This window comes from Theropithecus gelada, chromosome 16, assembly GCF_003255815.1.
Source record: "Theropithecus gelada isolate Dixy chromosome 16, Tgel_1.0, whole genome shotgun sequence".
NCBI classification, from domain to species: domain Eukaryota; kingdom Metazoa; phylum Chordata; class Mammalia; order Primates; family Cercopithecidae; genus Theropithecus; species Theropithecus gelada.
Genome location: NC_037684.1, coordinates 15,532,830 through 15,552,741, shown reverse-complemented (window position 1 = coordinate 15,552,741; position 19,912 = coordinate 15,532,830). Strand labels below are relative to the sequence as shown.

Sequence of the window (19,912 nt, the reverse complement as noted above, 5' to 3'; positions counted from 1 at the left end):
GGAAGACCAGATCAATAGACTCCATGATGGATGTTTGTTTCAAAGGGTTTCCTCTCCCTCTCCAAGAAGGCAGGACCAGCCAATACTCCTGCTCTGCACACCCTGTGTGCACCACCCTAAGCGGCTAGGCCGACAGGGCCACACGACATAGTTGAAATTTGTTCTTTAGGCGGAGGCACCAAGCCTTGTTTTCTTGGTGTAATCTTCCAGATGCCCCCTTCTCCTTTCGCAAAGAAAGGCTCTGATGGTTTTTAATGTATAAATATATATAATAAAACATAATACATTTTTATACGGTAGATGTAAAAATTCAAATTATTTTAAAAGGCAACATTTATATACATGTGTGCTTTTTTTTCTATATATCACCTTCTTAAAGAGACTGTGTAGGTCCATTTGTTGTATTTTCTTAAAGAGGGAGACAAATTATTTGCAAAATTTGATAAAGTCAATGATTTCGATGGGATTATTGACTTCTGTTTATGGAAAACAAATATTAGAATTGGACACAATGCACATAGAAAGTATTAGATATGGAGAGATTATTCAAAGTGAAGGTGACACATCACATTTCTGCATTTTGCTTGCATTAAAAGAAACCTTTTTATATACTATCGTATTTGTTCCTATCTCTTCCCACCCTCACCCCACCACACACACATTTTCACAGTTTTACCTTTTTAAAGAATTTTTTTGTAAGACCAATAACTGGGATGAGAAGAATCCTGAGAATGCCTAGAGGTGACATAGAAAATTAGAAATATTTCCTAATTCTTCTCAAGGCTGTTGCTTTACTTCATTTCAGATAATTGGAGAGTAAAAAGTTAAAGCCTGCTGGGAGGAATTGATGGTTTCTGAGAAACACTAGGTACACTCATCCTCACAGATTGCAAAGGTGATTTGGGTGGGAGGGTATAGTAATTTTCTGCTTAAAAAATGAGTACCTTGTAATTATTACCTATGTGCTAAATATTCTTGAACAATTAGTAGATCCAGGAAGAAAAAAAAATGCTTTCTCTGTGTGTGTACCTGTTGTATGTGCTAAACTTATTAGAAACTTTTAGATAATTTTTAACATGTTGGGGGCAGAAAATAAAGCCATGTTTTGACTTGGTGAAAATGGAGTTGCCAAACAGCCCATTAAGCTCCCTGATATTTCACCTTCCTCTCCATCTCTCCCTTCCCTCCAGTATGCCTTTACCCCTTTGAAAGGATGCCTTGTACAATTTTATATATTTTATTGAAGAATTATTATCTCTTACTCTGAATTAAATTAAACATTTGTTTTATTGCAAAAAGAAAAGAAAAGAAAGTTATCTCACTTTTAGCATTGTCTAAATAGTTCCCCAGAAGGCATTTGCCCTTTGTTTTTGTTCCTTCTTTACTAAATACTCCTTGGATAATCTTCACACTGTGCTACTTAGCTGAAATGGCTTAAATATGTCCCCTTCAGAATTTAGGTATTGAAATTTAATGGTCAATGTGATGGTGTTAAGAGGCGAAGCCTTTAAGAGATGATTAAGCCATGAGGCTTCCTCCCTTATTAATGGGATTAAGGCCTTTATAAAAGAGATTTCATGCAACATTAGGCTCGCTAGCCCTTTGGTCTTCTGCCATATGAGGACACAGCATTCCTCCCCTCTGGAGGATGCAGCAACAAGCTGTCATCTTGGAAGCAGAGAACAGGCCTCACCAGACAACCGAACCTGTTGGCACCTTAATCTTGGACTGTCCAGCCTCCAGAACTGCAAAAGAATAAATTTCTGTTCTTTACAAATCCTGCAGTCTGTGGTATTTCATTATAACCACACAAACAGATTAAGACATTACTCAACACAATCTTTCTATCATTTGTATAGTATGGCTGAGAGGAGGATGGCATAGTATAATTGAGTGACCAAGGCCAGAGAGGGCAGGGCCATGCCTACTAGTGTTCCAAATCTGGGGTAGTGAATTCAGTTCCAAGGCTATTACTTCATGTGTTTCTGCTTTTCTCTTTAAGTGGAATGAGAGCTTCTTGAGGGCAGGTGCCATGCATTATTCATCTTTAAATCCTCCCAGCACCTGAAGGGTACCTGACAGAGAGAGGAAGTATTTTTACTTTTTTCTTTTTTTTAACATTTTTCCAGCTTCCTATACTTTCCCTCTGTCAATTTCTGTATATTTATTTCTTCCATCTTCCTTGGGGTGTGCATCATTTTGTAAAAGTCTCAGGCAATGTGTAATATGGACCCAAAGTTAAGAAGATAATGCAGAAGCTTTTTGTTCCCCCTTCTCTCCCAACAACCATCCTATCCAAGAAATGAAAGTCAGAGACCAGGTGCGGTGACTCACGCCTGTAATCCCAGCACTTTGGGAGGCCGAGGCGGGTGGATCATTTGAAGTCAAGAGTTTGAGACCAGACTGACCAACATGGTGAAACCCATCTCTACTAAAAATACAAAACATTAGCCAGGCATGGTGGTGGATGCCTGTAATCCCAGCTACCCAGGAGGCTGAGGCTGGAGAATCGCTTGAACCCAGTAAGTGGAGGTTTCAGCCAAGATCATGCCACTGCACTTCAGCCTGGGCAACAACAGCGAAATCCTGCCTAAAAAAAAAAAAAAAAAAAAAAAAAAAAAAAAAAAAAAAGAAAGAAAGAAAGAAAGAAAGAAAGAAAGAAAGAAAGAAAAAGAAAGAAAGAAAAGAAAGTCAGAGGCTCTTCCTGGTTTCTCTTGAAGCCATCATGGCAGCTCTGAGTCTATCCTTTCACTTCTTCCTCCTTGTTTCCATTTCACACATTTCTCCATATTCACACTCAACCTTTGGAAATGAGAGGAGGGTAAAATGGACTCTGTCTTATTTGATCTCTGTGGCCCCTTAGAATGGCATTTTCCTCTTTCACGTTAAGATCCTTTAAATATCAAATGATACTTTTCACATCCTCCAATTTGTCTCTTCTCCACGTGCAACGTCTGCCTTCCTATAGTTGTTCCTCTTGTGACAGGTTTGCTGATTCCACCACCCCGGGCATCTCTTCTGTGTTTACTCTTATATGACAACATCCCTCTTAAGGTGTGATGCTCACCATATGACACTGCTGCACTGGGCTGTAATTTCTCTGGGAAAAAATTATTTTCTCCTCTGAAACATACATCCATAACAATGCTTTTAGCTGCAAGTAGCATAATAACCAAGTGACAGTGGCTTAAATAGAGAGGAAATTATCTCATTTAAATAGAAGACTAAAGGATAAACAATTCCAGAGTTGGTTAATTCAGTAACTTAAATATTTTAGGGCTCTGGGTTGGCTGCTCTTCAATTCCTTGCCTTTTCTCTCATGGTAGCCATATGGCTGTCAAAGCTTCAGGCATCACACCTTTATTTCAAATAATTCAGCAAGAAGGATAACAAAAGGCATCCATGTGCTGTTTTTTCTTCTTACCAGGGGTGAAAAGAACCACACCAGCAGAATTATCATATGACCCAGTTGACCAGAACTGCATCATATTGTCACCCCAATCTGCAAAAAGGAATGGGAAGGTGAATGTCTGTTTTCTTCAGCCAGGAAAAAGGGATTGGGAATGGCAATCAACAGTGTCTGCCATGTAGGTATAAGCCCCTGGCAGCATGAAGACACACAATTGGCTTGAGTGAAAGATCTTGTTGATAAGAAAACTCTGTCATGGGCAGTGAGCATAAAATCAAATGACTAGAGAAGGTGACAAGTAACATGAATAAGTTAAGTGGGCCCAGTGCAAACTAACGGGTACTGGAGGTCCTCATCCAGATAAAAGAGGAAATCCTACTTCAAGTCTTCTCTCCGACCCTAATGCAGAATTCCAATACTTAAGTCCTTACAGAAAAATTGGAAGGATTTTACTTTGAGATACTAAACAGCCCCAAATAAATAGTCCCAGGCTATTTTCTCCAATTGACAAAACAGCTGACATGATAATCCTAGAGAGGCCTTCGAGTTCTCAAGCCCTACTCAGGTACATAGTGCTTGCAATCAGCATTTTAGTGGTTTGATTTTAAATACCAATGTTTAGCTGGAGACCACTAGGCAGATGAAGAAAATTTCCAATATAAAAGGCAGACACAAAAACAAAACAAAACTGAAAAAAAGAGAAGTCCAAGTAAACAGAAGAAATTCAAATAATAGAAGAAAACTTTCTAAGTTTTTACAAATTTAACTTTATATTTTGAGGTAACTGCCATGTGCTAAATGTTTATGTCTCCCCAAAATTCCTGTGTTGAAACCTAATCCCCAGTGGAATGGTATTTGGAGGTGGGGCCTTTGGTAGACTATCAGGTCATGAGGGCAGGGGCCTTATGAATGGGATTAGTGCCCTTATAAAAGAGTCTCTGGAGAGCTCCCTTGCTCCTTTGCCATGTGAGGACAGTGAGAAGACAGCTGTCCATAAACTAGAAAGTGGACTTTGATGAGGCGCCAAATCAGCCAGCATCTTGTCTTGGACTTCCAAGCCTTCAAAACTGTGAGAAATAAATTTCTGTTGTGTATAAGACACCCAGTCTATGATGGGCTGTTATAGCAGTGCAAACACGTTAAGGCAGAAATAGCTTACAAAACTATAGTATGATATCACAAGGATATTAACATTGATACAGTCAAGACACAGAACAGGAAACGTTTTAAAATCCTATCATTAATATCCAGAAAAGATAAGTCATTGTATTTGCAAAACAAGATTAGGATGCTATTTTAGAAAGGTACAATAAGAGGATGAGAAAAAAATTCTTGGAAATTAAAGATATGTTTGTGGTATATTGTATTTTTCTAAGATGACCACATCAATATCTTCCATTTCACATGCTCTTCGTTACAATATGAATTTCACATTTTTTAAATTGAGAAGTGGGATCTTTGTTTCCTACCCTTGAATCTGGAAGGGCTTGTGATCTTGGTGAAAGTGTCACCATGTAATCTCTGAGGACAAGTCGTAGAAGGCAATACAGACTCCAGTTAGTTCTCTTTGGAATGCCCACTCTTGGGAGCAAGCTACTATGCTAGGAAAAAACCCAAGTAGCCACATGGAGAGGCCATTTGCATTTCTATTAATATCTTGATGGACCGGCATTTGTCCCCAGGTAGGTTTTTCAAGAAAGATTTATGAGAACTATATTTTCTGAATTAAATGAAACTATTTATCTGTTGTCTTTATATATAAAGGACAATTTCACTGAATAAGCATCTTTGGATAATACTTTTTATTTTTCTCAGGTCCTTGTAGATGTTGTTCTGTTTTCTAGGGCTATTGAGAAGTTGAAGCCAGCCTTCTTCTTATAGACGGGTTCATCTTTTACCATGGCAGCTTTTAGGATTCTTTCTTTATCTTTGGAGTTCTGTAACTTTATTCAGTTCTGTTGTAGCATGGTTGACATTTATCACATTTCCTGGCACAGAGTCTGCCTTTTCAATCTATTGATTCCATTTATTTCATTTTCGGGAATATTTTCTTGAATTAACGTCTTTGGATATTTTTTGCTCTAATTATTTATATGTCTTCTTCAAGGACATCCAAGTATTAATTAAACTGATATTCTTTGTCTATATTTCATGTACAAACATATATATACACACTTCTTACTGATCCTTTTAAACGTGTACCCTTTTCCATTCATTTTGTTTAGTTCTCTTAAACCTGTCTTTCAGATATCTTACTGTATTTTAAGCAGTGACTATTCTCATTTTCACTGTTTCCATTTTTTTGTGATGATTTTATTTTCTTCCTATTCTTTTTTTCCTAATCTCTGCCAGTTAAATTTTCCATTTCTGTTTTCATACTGTCATTTATTTCTTAAGATTTAATTATTCTGCTCTGAGCTCTTAATAGATAGAAGTTTGATTCATTTTTTTCTGAGTTATCTACATTCTTGAAAAACTCGTCAATAAAAATTTCCTTCTCTATTCTATTCTGTGCTCTTCACCTGCTTTCTTTCCTCCTTTTTGACTTATTTTTTATAGACTCTGCAAGTTGCTTTTTAATTGTTACACATTCTTAAAGAAGCAATTTGTTTAACTAGTTATGTGTTAAAAAGTGGTGGTGATGATAGTGAAGACAGGCCAGGGAGTGCTCTGGTTAATTGTCCTGGGCTCACAGCGCAGCGCTAAACACTGAATGATAGAGGCGTGTGTGTGTGTGTGTGTGTGTCTGTGTGTGTGTCTGTGTGTGTGCGAATTTAGCCTATCTCTTCAGCTGGTAAAGATCAGCAGCTGCAGGGGTGCCCATAGCCCACAGTCTCTCTATCTTAGTGGATAGTGCAGTTATAAATGTGGCATAAGCCCAGCCTCTCAATCCCTTTTTGGTGTTACATATCACTTAAGGAAGCTCTTGCAGCCAGCCTGTGTGCCCGGATCTGGTCCATCCACACAAAGGTGGTTGTTTTATCTTTCATCGTATACCACCTACTTAGGAGCCAACTCTGCCAGCATTGTCCAGGAGTTGTCGTGGGCAGAAGCCTCTCTCTCTTCACAGTACTTGATAGTTCTTCACGGTCCATTTTGGGTTTTGTTGTCATCTGAGTTGTAAACATGTCTTAATTTTATTGCAGGTGGGATTTCTGTTTCCAGTGAGGAAGAGAAAAAGAAAAACCTTTGTTTTCTTATAACTGGAAGTCATTTATTCATTTAATTTTTTTAAAGTTGTCTTGGGCCACTTTTTAGTTTATAAAAATCTTACTTTTATATGATTCAGAATATCAATTCTAAAGGTAATAAGCAGCACAGAAAAGCTGCTTATAATCTACAACCCTGACACAAAGGGAAGGAATATAAGTAAAATTTCTTCCAGATTTATCTTACACATGGTTATTCCACAACACCAGGTGCTTAATTGAATTTGTTGAATATGCACCCATTAAAATGAATGTGGCTATATTTATGAGAATTTATGCCTTTAAGGCATCTCTTGCTGAGGCTATGTCCTCTGGGGGAGGGAGAGAGAGAGAGAGAGAGAGAGAGAGAGAGAGAGAGAGGCATTTATTGCAAGGACTTGGCTTACATGACATGAAACTGGCTAGGCAAGTATGTAATCTGTAGGGCAGGCCATCAGCTGAAGTTGCTGACTACATGCAGAATTTTCCTCCTTCAAGGAAACCTCAGTTCTTCTCTTTAGTTCTTTCAACTGATTGAATCAAGCATACCCAGATTATCTGGGATAACCTCCTTTACTTAAAGTCAACTGATTACAGACATCAATTATATCTACAAAATACCTTCACAGCAACACCTAGATGAGAGTTTGATTGAATAACTGGGAACTATCGCCTAATCAAGTTGACACATAACACTGACCATCACAAAGGGAGAATGATTAATTATCAATGATGCTGGGCTTCCTGCATGAGAATTTACATGATGTTTCTTCTACATGTGTCCTGTATCCATTTAATGGCTTGACATTATAATAGTAGCTAAGTCTGACAAACATTTATTTTCTTAAGAATGTGATACATATGGAAATAATTTTCTTAGCTCAATTTTCCATGACTGAGTCTTTAGCATAATTACTCCATCCAGGCCATTCATACACTGGCAACTATTATATTGGCTAGTGGTTACAGTAAAAATGAGCTTTGATGGACCTTTTACACACCTACGTGTACCTTGACTGGGGAAATACATAAACTGGTATCTACCAGGTCTTTATTACTGAAAGCTAAATCGGAATCACAAAGAATTAATCCAGGTAATTCAGAATCACCCATCTGAGAGTCAATAACATTAACAAGGCCTGACCATTCCCACCATCAATCTAGACTACTTTTCTGAGTAGCTCAATTTTAAAGTGGACTAAAGCTCCAAATAATGGGAAGAATTTGGGTTTTTAAAAAATTGACGTCTCTTGTATGTATAAGAACTTCACATCGTGCTCTTATCCCCAGAGGCAGATTCTTTATTTTGCCAAGTATAAACATTTGCAATGAAAGAATTCAGATCAACCTGAGAACCTCATGTGGATCAGAGAGCTGGAAGAAATCACACAGATTTTATAGCACATCAAGGTTACAATGTTGGTTAATTCCAATTTTTAATCAATTTCTTATAATTAGAAAATATATGGGTTTCTTGTGCCAATCCTTGTATTAAAGGGAGTAATCATTGACATGTGAAGAATGCAAGCACTTTGTAGATGGTGTGAGTATGGTTGATATGGGTAGTGAATCAACTCTGAGGGCATGGTTGACAAGATGAAGAACAAGATTTATGGGGTAATTAAGTTTTCATTTTAGTATACAAACATTTTCCCATCCATGACATTGCCTATGTAAACATCAACTCAGTTTAAAAGGAGAAGAAATCAAACCAGTTACCTTAATGACACCACGAAAGAGAACTGTCCATTGTGCTGATGAGCAAGTCATTGGTTCTCAATGTCTGGTCCCTGGAACAGATGCATCAGCATTATTCGAGAACTTGTTACAAATGCAGATTCTTGGTCTTACCATTGATGTACTGAATGAGAAATTCTGGGCTGGGAACACAAGTCTGCCTTTTAACAAGGCCTTCAGGTAATTCTCTCAAGAGTAAGAGTCACTGGTCTAAGAAATAGGTTCTTCTAAAACTTTCAGAGTCTCCCTTTTTTTGAGGACCCTCTTGTCCTTTTGGATCTTGGCCTGAATATTATCCATTCCTCAAATCTCTAAAATTTTCAATGTGCTTGGTACTTTGGGCCCCCCAAGGAAGACCTCTCAAAGAGTGTGTGCTTTTGAGACATTTAGAAACTTTTTAACAACTCCCATTGCTCCTTTGGCCCCAGTGATAATCAGCACAGCTCAGCTTCCTGAGCCCTGTCCAATAGTTTCTCCCCAAGGATATTCCCCCTTCCCCTGGGGTCTCACTCATGGTATTATACATGAAGTAAAGGCAGGGGCTAGGAAACTGTGAGGCTGAAGCAAAGGATCTCCAAGAAGATGTAGGCTGAAGCGCCATTCTGGGCTAAAGGGAGGTGAGAGACCAGTGTTTCCTCAGCTGCACATGGATCAGCTGTAAGAAAGATCTTGCAACACCTGCTAGAGGGTGGGAGTAATAAACAAGTGACATAGACCTGATGGTAGTAAGTCTAAAGGATCAGCAGAGACTCAAGAAAAACTGCAGGGGGAATGTGATGTTGAAAACAGATGCCTCTGGTTACATATGAAAACAACAAAGCACAGAATTTTCCCTATGAGACTTAGAGGGAGGATGCTCACAGCAAAGGATATCAAGGATGAGGAAAATCACAAGAATCTCAACATCGTCATATAAAACAAAGTCACATTTACCTGCTAATATATTAAGTTGGTGAACATTTCTGAGCAAGTGCTAAATCAGAGATGCTGTCATAGACTCTGGGCTTACTAAGTTATTTAATTTGCAATCTAGTTAAATGGAGCAATAGAAAAAATGATAAATGCTATAATGGAGGTATTTATCAAATGCTATTGGAACACAGAGAAATGAGGAATTAATTCTGCATGAGAGAAATGGGGGGAGGAGTCAAAGGGAAAGTGATATTTCTCTTACTGCCTCTAGGTTGAGAAGGTAGCAAAAGGCATTTCAGGAAACAGGATTTATTACCAAAGATATGAAAATAATGAAATATACTGCCTACACAGAAGCTATGAATTCTTTGAACAGCAGTCGATTCCTAGGTTACAGTGATACTGATTAGAAAGGTATAGGGAGGCTATATTTTACAGTCTTGTATGAAATGCTGAGAGAGAGTTGCATGCACATATGTAGGTATGTTCTTCCACCCTGAGTTTGTCCACAAAGCATTTTAGGTGGCTTCTGAGAGTTTGAGTTTTAAGCTGTGAGCCAATCAAATATTATAACTAGGAGGACTATGACCACGTTTGAGTCAGAGAGGTCTCATAGACAGCTGTGTAGAAGGTGTCCTGGAGTGGAAGTAAACTGAAGGAGCAGAATAAGATTAGAACAACCTCTAACACTGTGGATAATAGATTGCAATAGGCCAGGTAAGAGAGGGTAGGAGAGATTGAGACAGGGCAGGGGGAGGGAGGAGACCACTGACCCCCTACCCTGTCACCCTCCATCTTCTTCTTTTCTTTCCTCTTTTTTTTTTTGTTTTTGTTTGTTTGTTTTTGTTTGTTTGTTTGTTTGAGACACAGTCTCACCCTGTCGCCCAGGCTGGATTGCAGTGGCATGATCTCTACTCACAGCAATCTCCAATTCCCAGCTTCAAGCGATTCTCTTGCCTCAGCCTCCCAAGTAGCCGAGATTACAGGTGTGTGCCGCCATGCCCAGCTAATTTTTTTGTATTTTTAGTAGAGACAGAGTTCACCATGTTGACCAGGCTGGTCTCAAACTTCTAACTTCAAGTGATCCCCCCGCCTCAGCCTCCCAAAGTTCTGGGACTACAGGCATGAGCCACCTCGCCCAGCTCCTCCATCTTCTTCTGTCCCTTTAGTCCCATTTTCTCCATCTCCCCAGCACTTTTCCACTTCCCCTACCTTCACTTGCTCTATTTCTTCATCTCCCTTTATTCCTTTGTCTATTTCTATTTGTTTTCTTTCAACAACTTCCTTTGTCTCCCACCCTTATATTCAGTAACATCTTGTAAAATTCCTGTTTCATTCAGAAGCTGAGTCCCCTTAATACAATATTCATCATCTGTTTCTCAATCCAATGACTCTCCCTCCCTTTTCTCCCTCTTGTCTCAGCATACACACCACATATGCCTCACTCATAAGGGGCTGCCCACTGTGATGGGCAGGAGAACTACTGGATGTCTCAGGCATCCAGCTGCATCCAGTGTCTTCCTTGTGCTGAATTTGTACACCCGATAGCTATTCACCCACCCAGCAGTCAACACCACGTGCTTTTTAAGGTTGACTATCATTAAGAATGGGTACTGCAGGGTGCAAATAAATTGTGAGATCCAGATATAGCCTCTGGACTTAATAGTTGAATTGTGGAGGGAAAAAATAGACACAGGAAAATCCATTAACATGATGATGTGTTAAATGTCATGTGAAAAACAATTGGCAAAGAATCTTAGTGGAGACTGGAAGAGAGGGTATCTTTAGATTAAGAGAATTCACAGAGGTGAGTAATTGCCATTGATTATTCCATGCACCGTTTTAGGAACTTTTTATCTATCATTCTACTTAAGCCCTCAGAAAATTCTATAAAGCAGGTATTTTTATTTCTACCTTACAAATGTGAAAACTGAGGCCCAGAAAGATTAAGTAAGTTACTCATGGTCAAATCACAATGAAACAAAAGACCTAAAATTTGACTTCAGATGTATCTGACTCCAAGTGTCTTCCCACCACTATATGAATCTTTGAAAGGCAGGTTGCATATATTTCTGGATGACGTTAAGACTTCAGGAATGTGTATCCCAGCACCCACCTGTAAACTCCCCAGAGACAGGACGGCACCTAGTATCATAGTCTACACATAGGATGCTCATCATATGGGCCCAAAAGCTTGGTTCTGAGCCCCTGAACCCTGAAAGGGAAAGTAGTGACTTCATGGATCTGTGTCTGTGGTTCATTTTCTTTAGGAGAATGGAGAAAACACCATGGAACAAGGGAACCTCACATGGGCATCAGCTTTTGTCTTCCTGGGGCTCTCGCAGACTCGGGAGGTCCAGCGTTTCCTGTTTTTAATGTTCCTGTTTGTCTACATCACCACTGTTATGGGAAACATCCTTATCATCATCACAGTGACCTCTGATTCCCAGCTCCACACACCCATGTACTTTCTGCTCCGAAACCTGGCTGTGCTAGACCTCTGTTTCTCTTCAGTCACTGCGCCCAAAATGCTAGTGGACCTCCTCTCTGAGAAGAAAACCATCTCCTACCAGGGCTGCATGGGCCAGATCTTCTTCTTCCACTTTTTTGGAGGTGCCATGGTCTTCTTCCTCTCAGTGCTGGCCTTTGACCGCCTCATTGCCATCTCCCGGCCCCTCCACTATGTCACCATCATGAACAGTCAGCTCTGTGTGGGGCTGGTGGTGGCCGCCTGGGTGGGAGGCTTTGTCCACTCCATTGTCCAGCTGGCTCTGATGCTCCCACTGTCCTTCTGTGGCCCCAACACTTTGGATAACTTCTACTGTGATGTTCCCCAAGTACTGAGACTTGCCTGCACTGACACCTCCCTCCTGGAGTTCCTCATGATCTCCAATAGTGGGCTGCTGGATGTCATCTTGTTCTTCCTCCTCCTGACCTCCTACTTGTTCATCCTGGTGATGCTGAGGTCACATCCAGGGGAGGCAAGAAGGAAGGCAGCTTCCACCTGCACCACCCACATCATTGTGGTGTCCATGATCTTTGTTCCAAGCATTTACCTCTACGCCCGGCCCTTCACCCCATTCCCTATGGACAAAGTTGTGTCCATCGGCCACACAGTCATGACCCCCATGCTCAATCCCATGATCTATACCCTGAGGAACCAGGACATGCAGGCAGCAGTGAGAAGATTAGGGAGACACTGGCTGGTTTGACAGTGACAAAGGTAGGTTGCTTCTCTTTGGCTTTGTCTTCCCTTTGTGAAGTGGAGAGGGAGCTACTACATCTGCTGTCTTCATAGTGTGTTGAGAGTCATCGTAGCAGGGAATGAATTTTGAAACTAAGCAACTTCGTGTTTTAGGAAAAAAGAAAGGATCCTCTCTGGTGGTTAAGGTTTGTGATAAAGAGTTTTAACACACGTGCAACAATGAAAATTATTCACACGGCCCCTGAAAACCACGCCCTCCTTTTCCCCTTCTTGGTAGACAGTTTCCTGTTGACAGCATTTCCCCTGTGAGAACATTTCTATTTTCAGTATTTTGAGCCCTCTTCCCAATACTCCCTTTTGGTGTGAGTCTGGGTTGTTGGGAACAGCACAGAATTTGGAGGCTTAAGCTCTAAATTAGAGGCCCTGACCCATCATTGACCAAACTGATGACTTTGAATAAGCCGCCCAGCTTCTCTTGGCCTCATGGTTTCTCCCTCATGAAACTTTCTTAAATTAGTATCTGTCCCTAAAATATTCTAGGTTTGTTATGAGATTCAAAACAAAAAATTTTATGATAAAACAACGAATAAATCATATAACTATATGTTATCTTCCAAGCTTTTAAAAATGACTGTATTTTATTTTCAAATATGAAATTATTGAGTATTCAAGCTTTATGTCTCTATATTTACATTTTAATGTAATATACTAATTGTAAATAAAAGATCATGGGGAATGCATGCACATTATGAAACATTATGTCATTATGTATGAATGCTCATGTATACACCACACAACTCAAGAACCAGTAGTTACCAATAACTTGCATTCACCTGTATTGTCCTTTCTATTACGTTCACCTGGATTCCTATCAGAGGAAATCACTCTCTTGAATTTCATGTTTATCATTTCATTGCTTGTATAAAATAGTTTTATCACATTTTTTATAAAAACAGTATATTGTTTTGCTACTTTGGAGTTTTATAAAAATTTCATACTGTACATAATATTCTGGGATTTGCTTTTTTCACTCCACATTTTGTTTCTAAGCTCCACATGTACATGTTTGGCTGTAATTCATTCATTTGCTCTGCTGTAGAATATTCCACCGTCAGAATAAACTTATTTGGGTTGTTTCCAGGTTTTGGCTACTGGAGAGTGCTTTTTTTGTTGTTGTTGTTTCCTTTGAGATGAAGTTTCACTCTGCTGCCCAGGCTGGAGTGCAGTGGTGCGATCTCAGCTCACTGCAGCCTCTGCCTCCCAGGTTCAAGTGATTCTCCTGCCTCAGCCTCCCTAGTAGCTGGGATTACAGGCGCTCATCACCACACCCAGCTAATTTTTGCATTTTTAGTAGAGACAGGGTTTCTCCATGTTGACCAGGCTAGTCTCAAACATCTGACCTCAAGCCATCCGCCCACTTCAGCCTCCCAAAGTGCTGGGATTACAGGTGTGAGTCACCGCACCCGGCCCAAAGAGTGCTTTTCAAAAACTTCCTCTAGTTGTTTCTAGTTGCTATGTTGAAGTGTTCTGGTTCGTATACTTGAAAGAGGAATTGTTAAGGCATGAGGGCTTCAAAGATTTAATTTTACAAAATAGTGCCAAATAGTTTTCCAAAGTTGTAGTACCAAATTACAAGTTCATCAGCAGTTTACGTGTTCTCATTGATTGACACCCTTCTAACAATTGATATTGTGAGACCTCATAATTTCTGCCAATTCAGTGAGTAAAAAATGATATTTCATTGTAGTTTTAATTTGCCTTTCTCTATTCTCTAATATTTCTTTCCATGTTTTTATTGTATTCTGGTTTCTCATGAATGTCATTTGTTCATTTTTCTATTGGCTTTTTCTAATTGATGGGGGAGTTCTTATATAATTTAGTGACTAATCTACTGTCAGTTATATTTATTACAATACCTTTTCCCAGTTTGTGGTTTGTCTTCTCTATTTGTGGCATTAATTTTAATGTAATCAGACATATCAATATTTTATTTTAGTATAAAATATTATTGGGATCTAATTTTAAGAAGTTGTTTCTTACCCAGAGGGCATAAAGATATTATTCTACATAATTCTTTTATTTTAACTTAAAAAATCTCAAATTTACAAAAAAATTTGCAAATATAGTATAAAGTACATTTTTTTCCCTGAAGGTATGAGGGTAAGTCAACAGTCTGACACCCACCACTCAATACTTTAATGTACATTTTCTAAAAAGACATTTTCCCTACAATACTGCCATGTAGTCATCAAAATTGTTACAGTGTCAATACATTACTAGTATCCAGTCTTCAGATCCTATTCTAGTTTGGTCAAATGTCCCAGTAAAGTCTTTTACAGAGAGAGAATTTAGTTCAGAATCATTTGTCGCATTTAGTAGTCATAACTCTTTAGACTCATTTAGCCTTGAAAGGGTTTCTTTTGAAATTTGATAACCTTGGCACTTTCAAAGATTACAGATAAGTTATTTAGTAAAATGTTCTTCAGTTTAGGTTTGTCTTATGTTTTACGGTGATTGGATTTTGCCGATGCATCTTTGTCAGGGATATCACAGAAATTATGCAGTGTTTTTCTCATTGCATCCTATGAAGTATGTGATTTTGCTTTGTGCCATGACTGATGTTTCATCCCTTTGGTTACTAGACTAAGGAAATGTTAGGCTTCTTACCTGTTAGGTGACTCATTTTCCCTTGGATATTAGTAAACGTTTTGTGGGTAAGTACTTGGAGACTATCTGGTTTCTTATCAGTTTCCATTTATTTATTTATTTATTTATTTATTTACCTATATCTGTACAAACTCATGTGCTCCTCTTTTAGTCATTGAGTTATAATCCATTATTATTATTAATTTTGTTGCACAATATGTCCTAGGTTTTGCCAGTAGGAGCCTCTTCAAGTTGGCTTCTGTGTTCTTTTTACTCTTTTAACACTTCCTTAGTTTGTGACACAATGAAATGTCCCATGCTTACTTTCTGTGCTCCTGGTTGGAATGAATGATTTCTCTAAACAGTCCTGGTTCCTTTTAGTGGAGAATGATATTTAGAAGTCAATATCTAGGTGCCGAATGTGCTCATTGCTATGTATCTATCCACACATGTGTGTACATGAACATACATTAACACGATCAATCTATATTTATTTTCTCTAGCTATGTAATTTTTTTTTTTTTTTTGAGATGGAGTTTTGCTTTTGTCACCCAGGCTGGAGTGCAATGGTGTGATCTTGGCTCACTGCAACCTCTGCCTCCTGGGTTCAAGCGATTCTCCTGCCTCAGCCTCCCAAGTAGTTAGGATGACAGGTGTGCACCACCACGCCCAGCTAATTTTTGTGTTTTTAATAGAGACAGGGTTTCACCATGTTGGCCAGGCTGGTCTCGAGCTCCTGACCTCAGGTGATCTGCCCACCTTGGCCTCCCAAAGTGCTCGGATTACAGGTGTGACCCACTGCACCCGACCCTCTCTATGTAGTGTTAACCATATGTTCACAGAGATACTTCCAATTCCAGTCCAACACCACAGAATTCATTCTGCTTTCCACTTTCTACACGTAACTCCTTTCTCTGGTGGTGAGCAAGCTGACTCCCATAATTCTTAATATCTTTATTTTTTGGATGAAATTCACACAAAAATAACCACTTTCAAGTGTATAATTCAGTGGCCTTTAGTATTTTCACAATGTTGTACAGCCATCACCCCTATCTAGTTCCAAAACATTTTTGCCACTTCTAAAGGAAACCCCATACTCCTTAAGCAGTCCCCCACCTCCACTTCTTGGGTCCTGGAAGCCACTAATCTGCTTGCTTTCGATTTTTATGGATTTATCTGTTCTGGACATTTCATGTAAATGGAATCATATAATATGTGACATTTTGTGCCTGGCTTTTTTTTTTTTTACTCTGCATAGTGTTTAATAAGGTTAATCTACATTGTAGCATGTATCAATACTCCATTCCTTTTCATAGCTGAATAATATTCCACTATATGAATATATCACATTTGGTTTATCCATTCATCTGTTGAATGACATTTGGGTTGTTTTTATCTTTAACCTGGTGTGAACAGTGCTGCTACTAACAATTGTGTACAACTGTTTGAGTGCCTGTCTTCAAATCTTTTAGGCATAGATCTAGTACTGAAACTGCTGAGTCATATGGTAATTCTGCAGTTAACTTGTTGAGGAACTGCCAAACTTTTTCCCTCATGAGCTGCACCATGTTTCATTACCACCAGTAATGCATTAAGGTTCCGATTTCTTCACATCCTTGCTAACACTTGTTATTTTTCATTATTATTATGATTATTACAGGTTGAACATCCCTAATCCAAAAATCTAAAATCCAAAATGCCCCAGAATTTGAATTTTTTTGAGTACCAACATGACACCCCAAGTGGAAAATTCCACTGGCCTCATGTGATGGGTCACAGTCAAAACTTCATTTCATGCACAAAATTATTAAAAATCCTTTGTAAAATTACCTTCAGGCTATTTGTATAAGGTGTATGTGAAAAATACATTTTGTATTTAGACTTGAATCCTATTCCCAAGATATCTCATTATGTATGTGCAAATATTCAAAAATCCAGAAAAACTTTAAATCCAAAACACTTTTCATGGTTGGGATCTTCTGATAAGGGATACTCAACCTATATTATCATTATCATTATTATTACCACCCTATTGGGTGTGAAGTGGTTCATATCTCATTATGGTTTTTATTTCCATTTTGCTAACTACTAATGATGTTGAGCATCTTTTCATGTGTTTGTTGGCATTTGTCTACTTTCTTTAGAGAAATGTCTGTTCTAGTCCTTTGCCCATTTAAAAAAAATTGGGTTGTTTGTCTTTTAGTTGTTGATTTGAAGTGTTAATTATGTATTCGGAATATTTAACCCTTATTGGATATTGATTTGCAAATATTTTCTCCCATTCTTTATGTTGTCTTTTTACTTTCTTGATAATGTTCTTTGATAAACAAAAGTTTAAATTTTGATGAAGTCCAATTTATCTATTATCAATTTTGTTGCCCATGCTTTTTACATCATATCTAAGAATTCATTGTGAAATCCATGTTCACGAAGATATACCCTTATGCTTTCTTCTAAGAGTTTTATAGTTTTAGTTCTCATATTTAGGCCTTTGAATCATTTTAAGTTAATTTTCGTATGTGGTGTGAGGTAATGGCTCAAATTTATTCTTTTGCATGTGGATGTCCAGTTGTTCCAGCACCATTTGTTGAAGAGACCATTTTTCTCCCATTGAATTATTTTGTCACTCTTGTCAAATATCAATTAACCATAGACTTGTGAGTTTATTTTTGGACTGTCAATTGTATTTTAATAGTCTACCTACCTATCCTTGTGCTAGTACCTCACTGCCTTTATTACTGTAGCATTATAGTACACCTTGAAATAGGGAAGTGTGAGCCCTCCAACTTTGTGGTTCTTCTTAAGATTAGTTTGTCTGTTCTGAATTCCTTACAATTCCATATGAAAGTTAGGATCATGTTTCCAATTTCTGCAACAAAACAAAACAAAAAAATGCTGTTGGGAATTGATAGTGATTGCACTGAATCTGTAGGTTGCTTTAGGGAGTCCTGCCATCTTAACAATATTAAGTGTTCCAATCAATGAACATGGGATGTCTTTCCATTTGTTTAGGTCTTTAATTTCTTTCAGCACTGTTTTGTAGTTTTCAGTGTACAAGTCTTACTCCTCCTTGGTTAAATTTATTGTGACTGTTTTATTATTTTTTTATGCTACTGTAAATTGAATCACTTTTTAAATTTCCCTTTTTGGATTATTCATGGCTAGTGTATACAAACATAACTGATTTTAGCATGTTGATCTTATATGCTAAATATTTGCAGAATGTTTTTATTAGCTTTTTGTTTTCTTGTGGATTCTTTGGGATTTTCTACATGTAAAATTATGTCATCAGCAAATAGATAAAGTTTTACTTCTTCCTTTCTAATGTGGATGCCTTTGATATCTTTTTCTTGCTTAATTGCTCTGGCTAGAACTTTGAGTATAATGGAATAAGAACTGAATAGAACTTGAATACAACTGGCTAAAGTGGGCATCCTTGTCTTTTTCTTGATCTTAAGGGGAAATCTTTCAATCTCTTTCTTTTTTGTGTGTGGAATTTCTTTTTCCACTATCCACATTCAACCCATTTGTGTCTTTGGATCTAGTGACTCCCTTACAGACAGCACATAGTTGTACCATGTTTTTTTTTTTCCAATCTGTTCTCTATCTTTTAACATTGAGGATTTAATTTATCTATATGTAAAATAATTACTGATAAGGAAGAACTTCTTCCTGCCATTTTGCTGTTTATTTTCTGTATGTTTTATCTCTTTTCTGTTTCTCAATTCTTCCATTAATGATTTCTTTCTGTTTAATTGCTTTTGTAGTATATCATTTTTATTCCCTTTTCAGTAGATTTAAAAATCTCTTAATAATTTCCTTGTGGATTCCAATTAACATCTTATACTCATATCAATCTAGTTCGAATGAATAGCAACTCAGTTTCAGTAATATTTTTAAAAACCCTGCTCCTATGCAGTTCTAACCCCTTCCATTTATGTTGTTATTATCACAAATTACTTCTTTATGTGTTGTGTGCCCATTAACATAGATTATCATTATTGCTTTATGCATTGTCCTTTAAGTCATAGAGGGAAAGAGGAGTTACGAATTAAAATATAATTATACTGGATTTTCTATTAACCTGTATAATCTTTACCACTGTTCTTCGTTTCTTCGTATGGTTTTGACTTACTATTTAGTAGTCTTTTATTATAGCTGAAGGATTCCCTCTACCATTTTTTTACAGAGTTGGTTCACTAATATTGAGTTTCCTCAGCATTCATTTATCTGGGAATATCTTAATTTACTCTTCAATTTTGGATGACATTTTTGCCAGATATTGAATTTATATGGATAATTTTTTTTCCTCTAGAACTTTCAATGTATCATCTTATGAATCTGATCTCTGTGATGAGAAATCAGCTGTTAATCTTAGTGAGGATCTCTTGCATATGATGAGTCACTTTTCTATTGCTGCTTTCAAGATTCTTTCTGTGTTTTGTTTCCAGCACCTTGTATATTATAATGTGTCTTAGTGTGGATCTCTTTGAGTTATTCTAACTAGAGTTCCTTGAGCTTGTTGGATGTGTAGATTCATGTATTTTATCACATTTGGGGAGTTGTGACCATTATTGCCTAAACTATTTTTACTGACCCTTTCTCTCCTCTTCTTCCAGGATTCTCATTATGTGTGTGTCTTGGTATCCTTGATGGTGTCTCACAGGCTTCTTAGCCTATGTTCATTTTCCTTTATTCTTCTTTTTGCTCCTTAGACTGGATGATTTCAATTGACCTATAATATGTCTAGACTTCTGATTCCGAAATGCCAGCATAGAGCAAATTGGATTCACTCCCGCATTTCCACAGTTTTTT

At 37.9% G+C, this 19,912-nt stretch overlaps 1 protein-coding gene across 1 annotated transcript; it reads left to right on the top strand.

Annotated features, from left to right (window-relative positions):
• Nucleotides 1–11,534: 11,534 nt before the first annotated feature.
• Nucleotides 11,535–12,458, top strand: LOC112610327 (olfactory receptor 4D2). Its single transcript, XM_025363731.1, has one exon. The coding sequence runs from the start codon at nt 11,535–11,537 to the stop codon at nt 12,456–12,458; it is 924 nt and encodes a 307-aa protein (XP_025219516.1).
• The last annotated feature ends 7,454 nt before the right edge of the window (nt 12,459–19,912 follow it).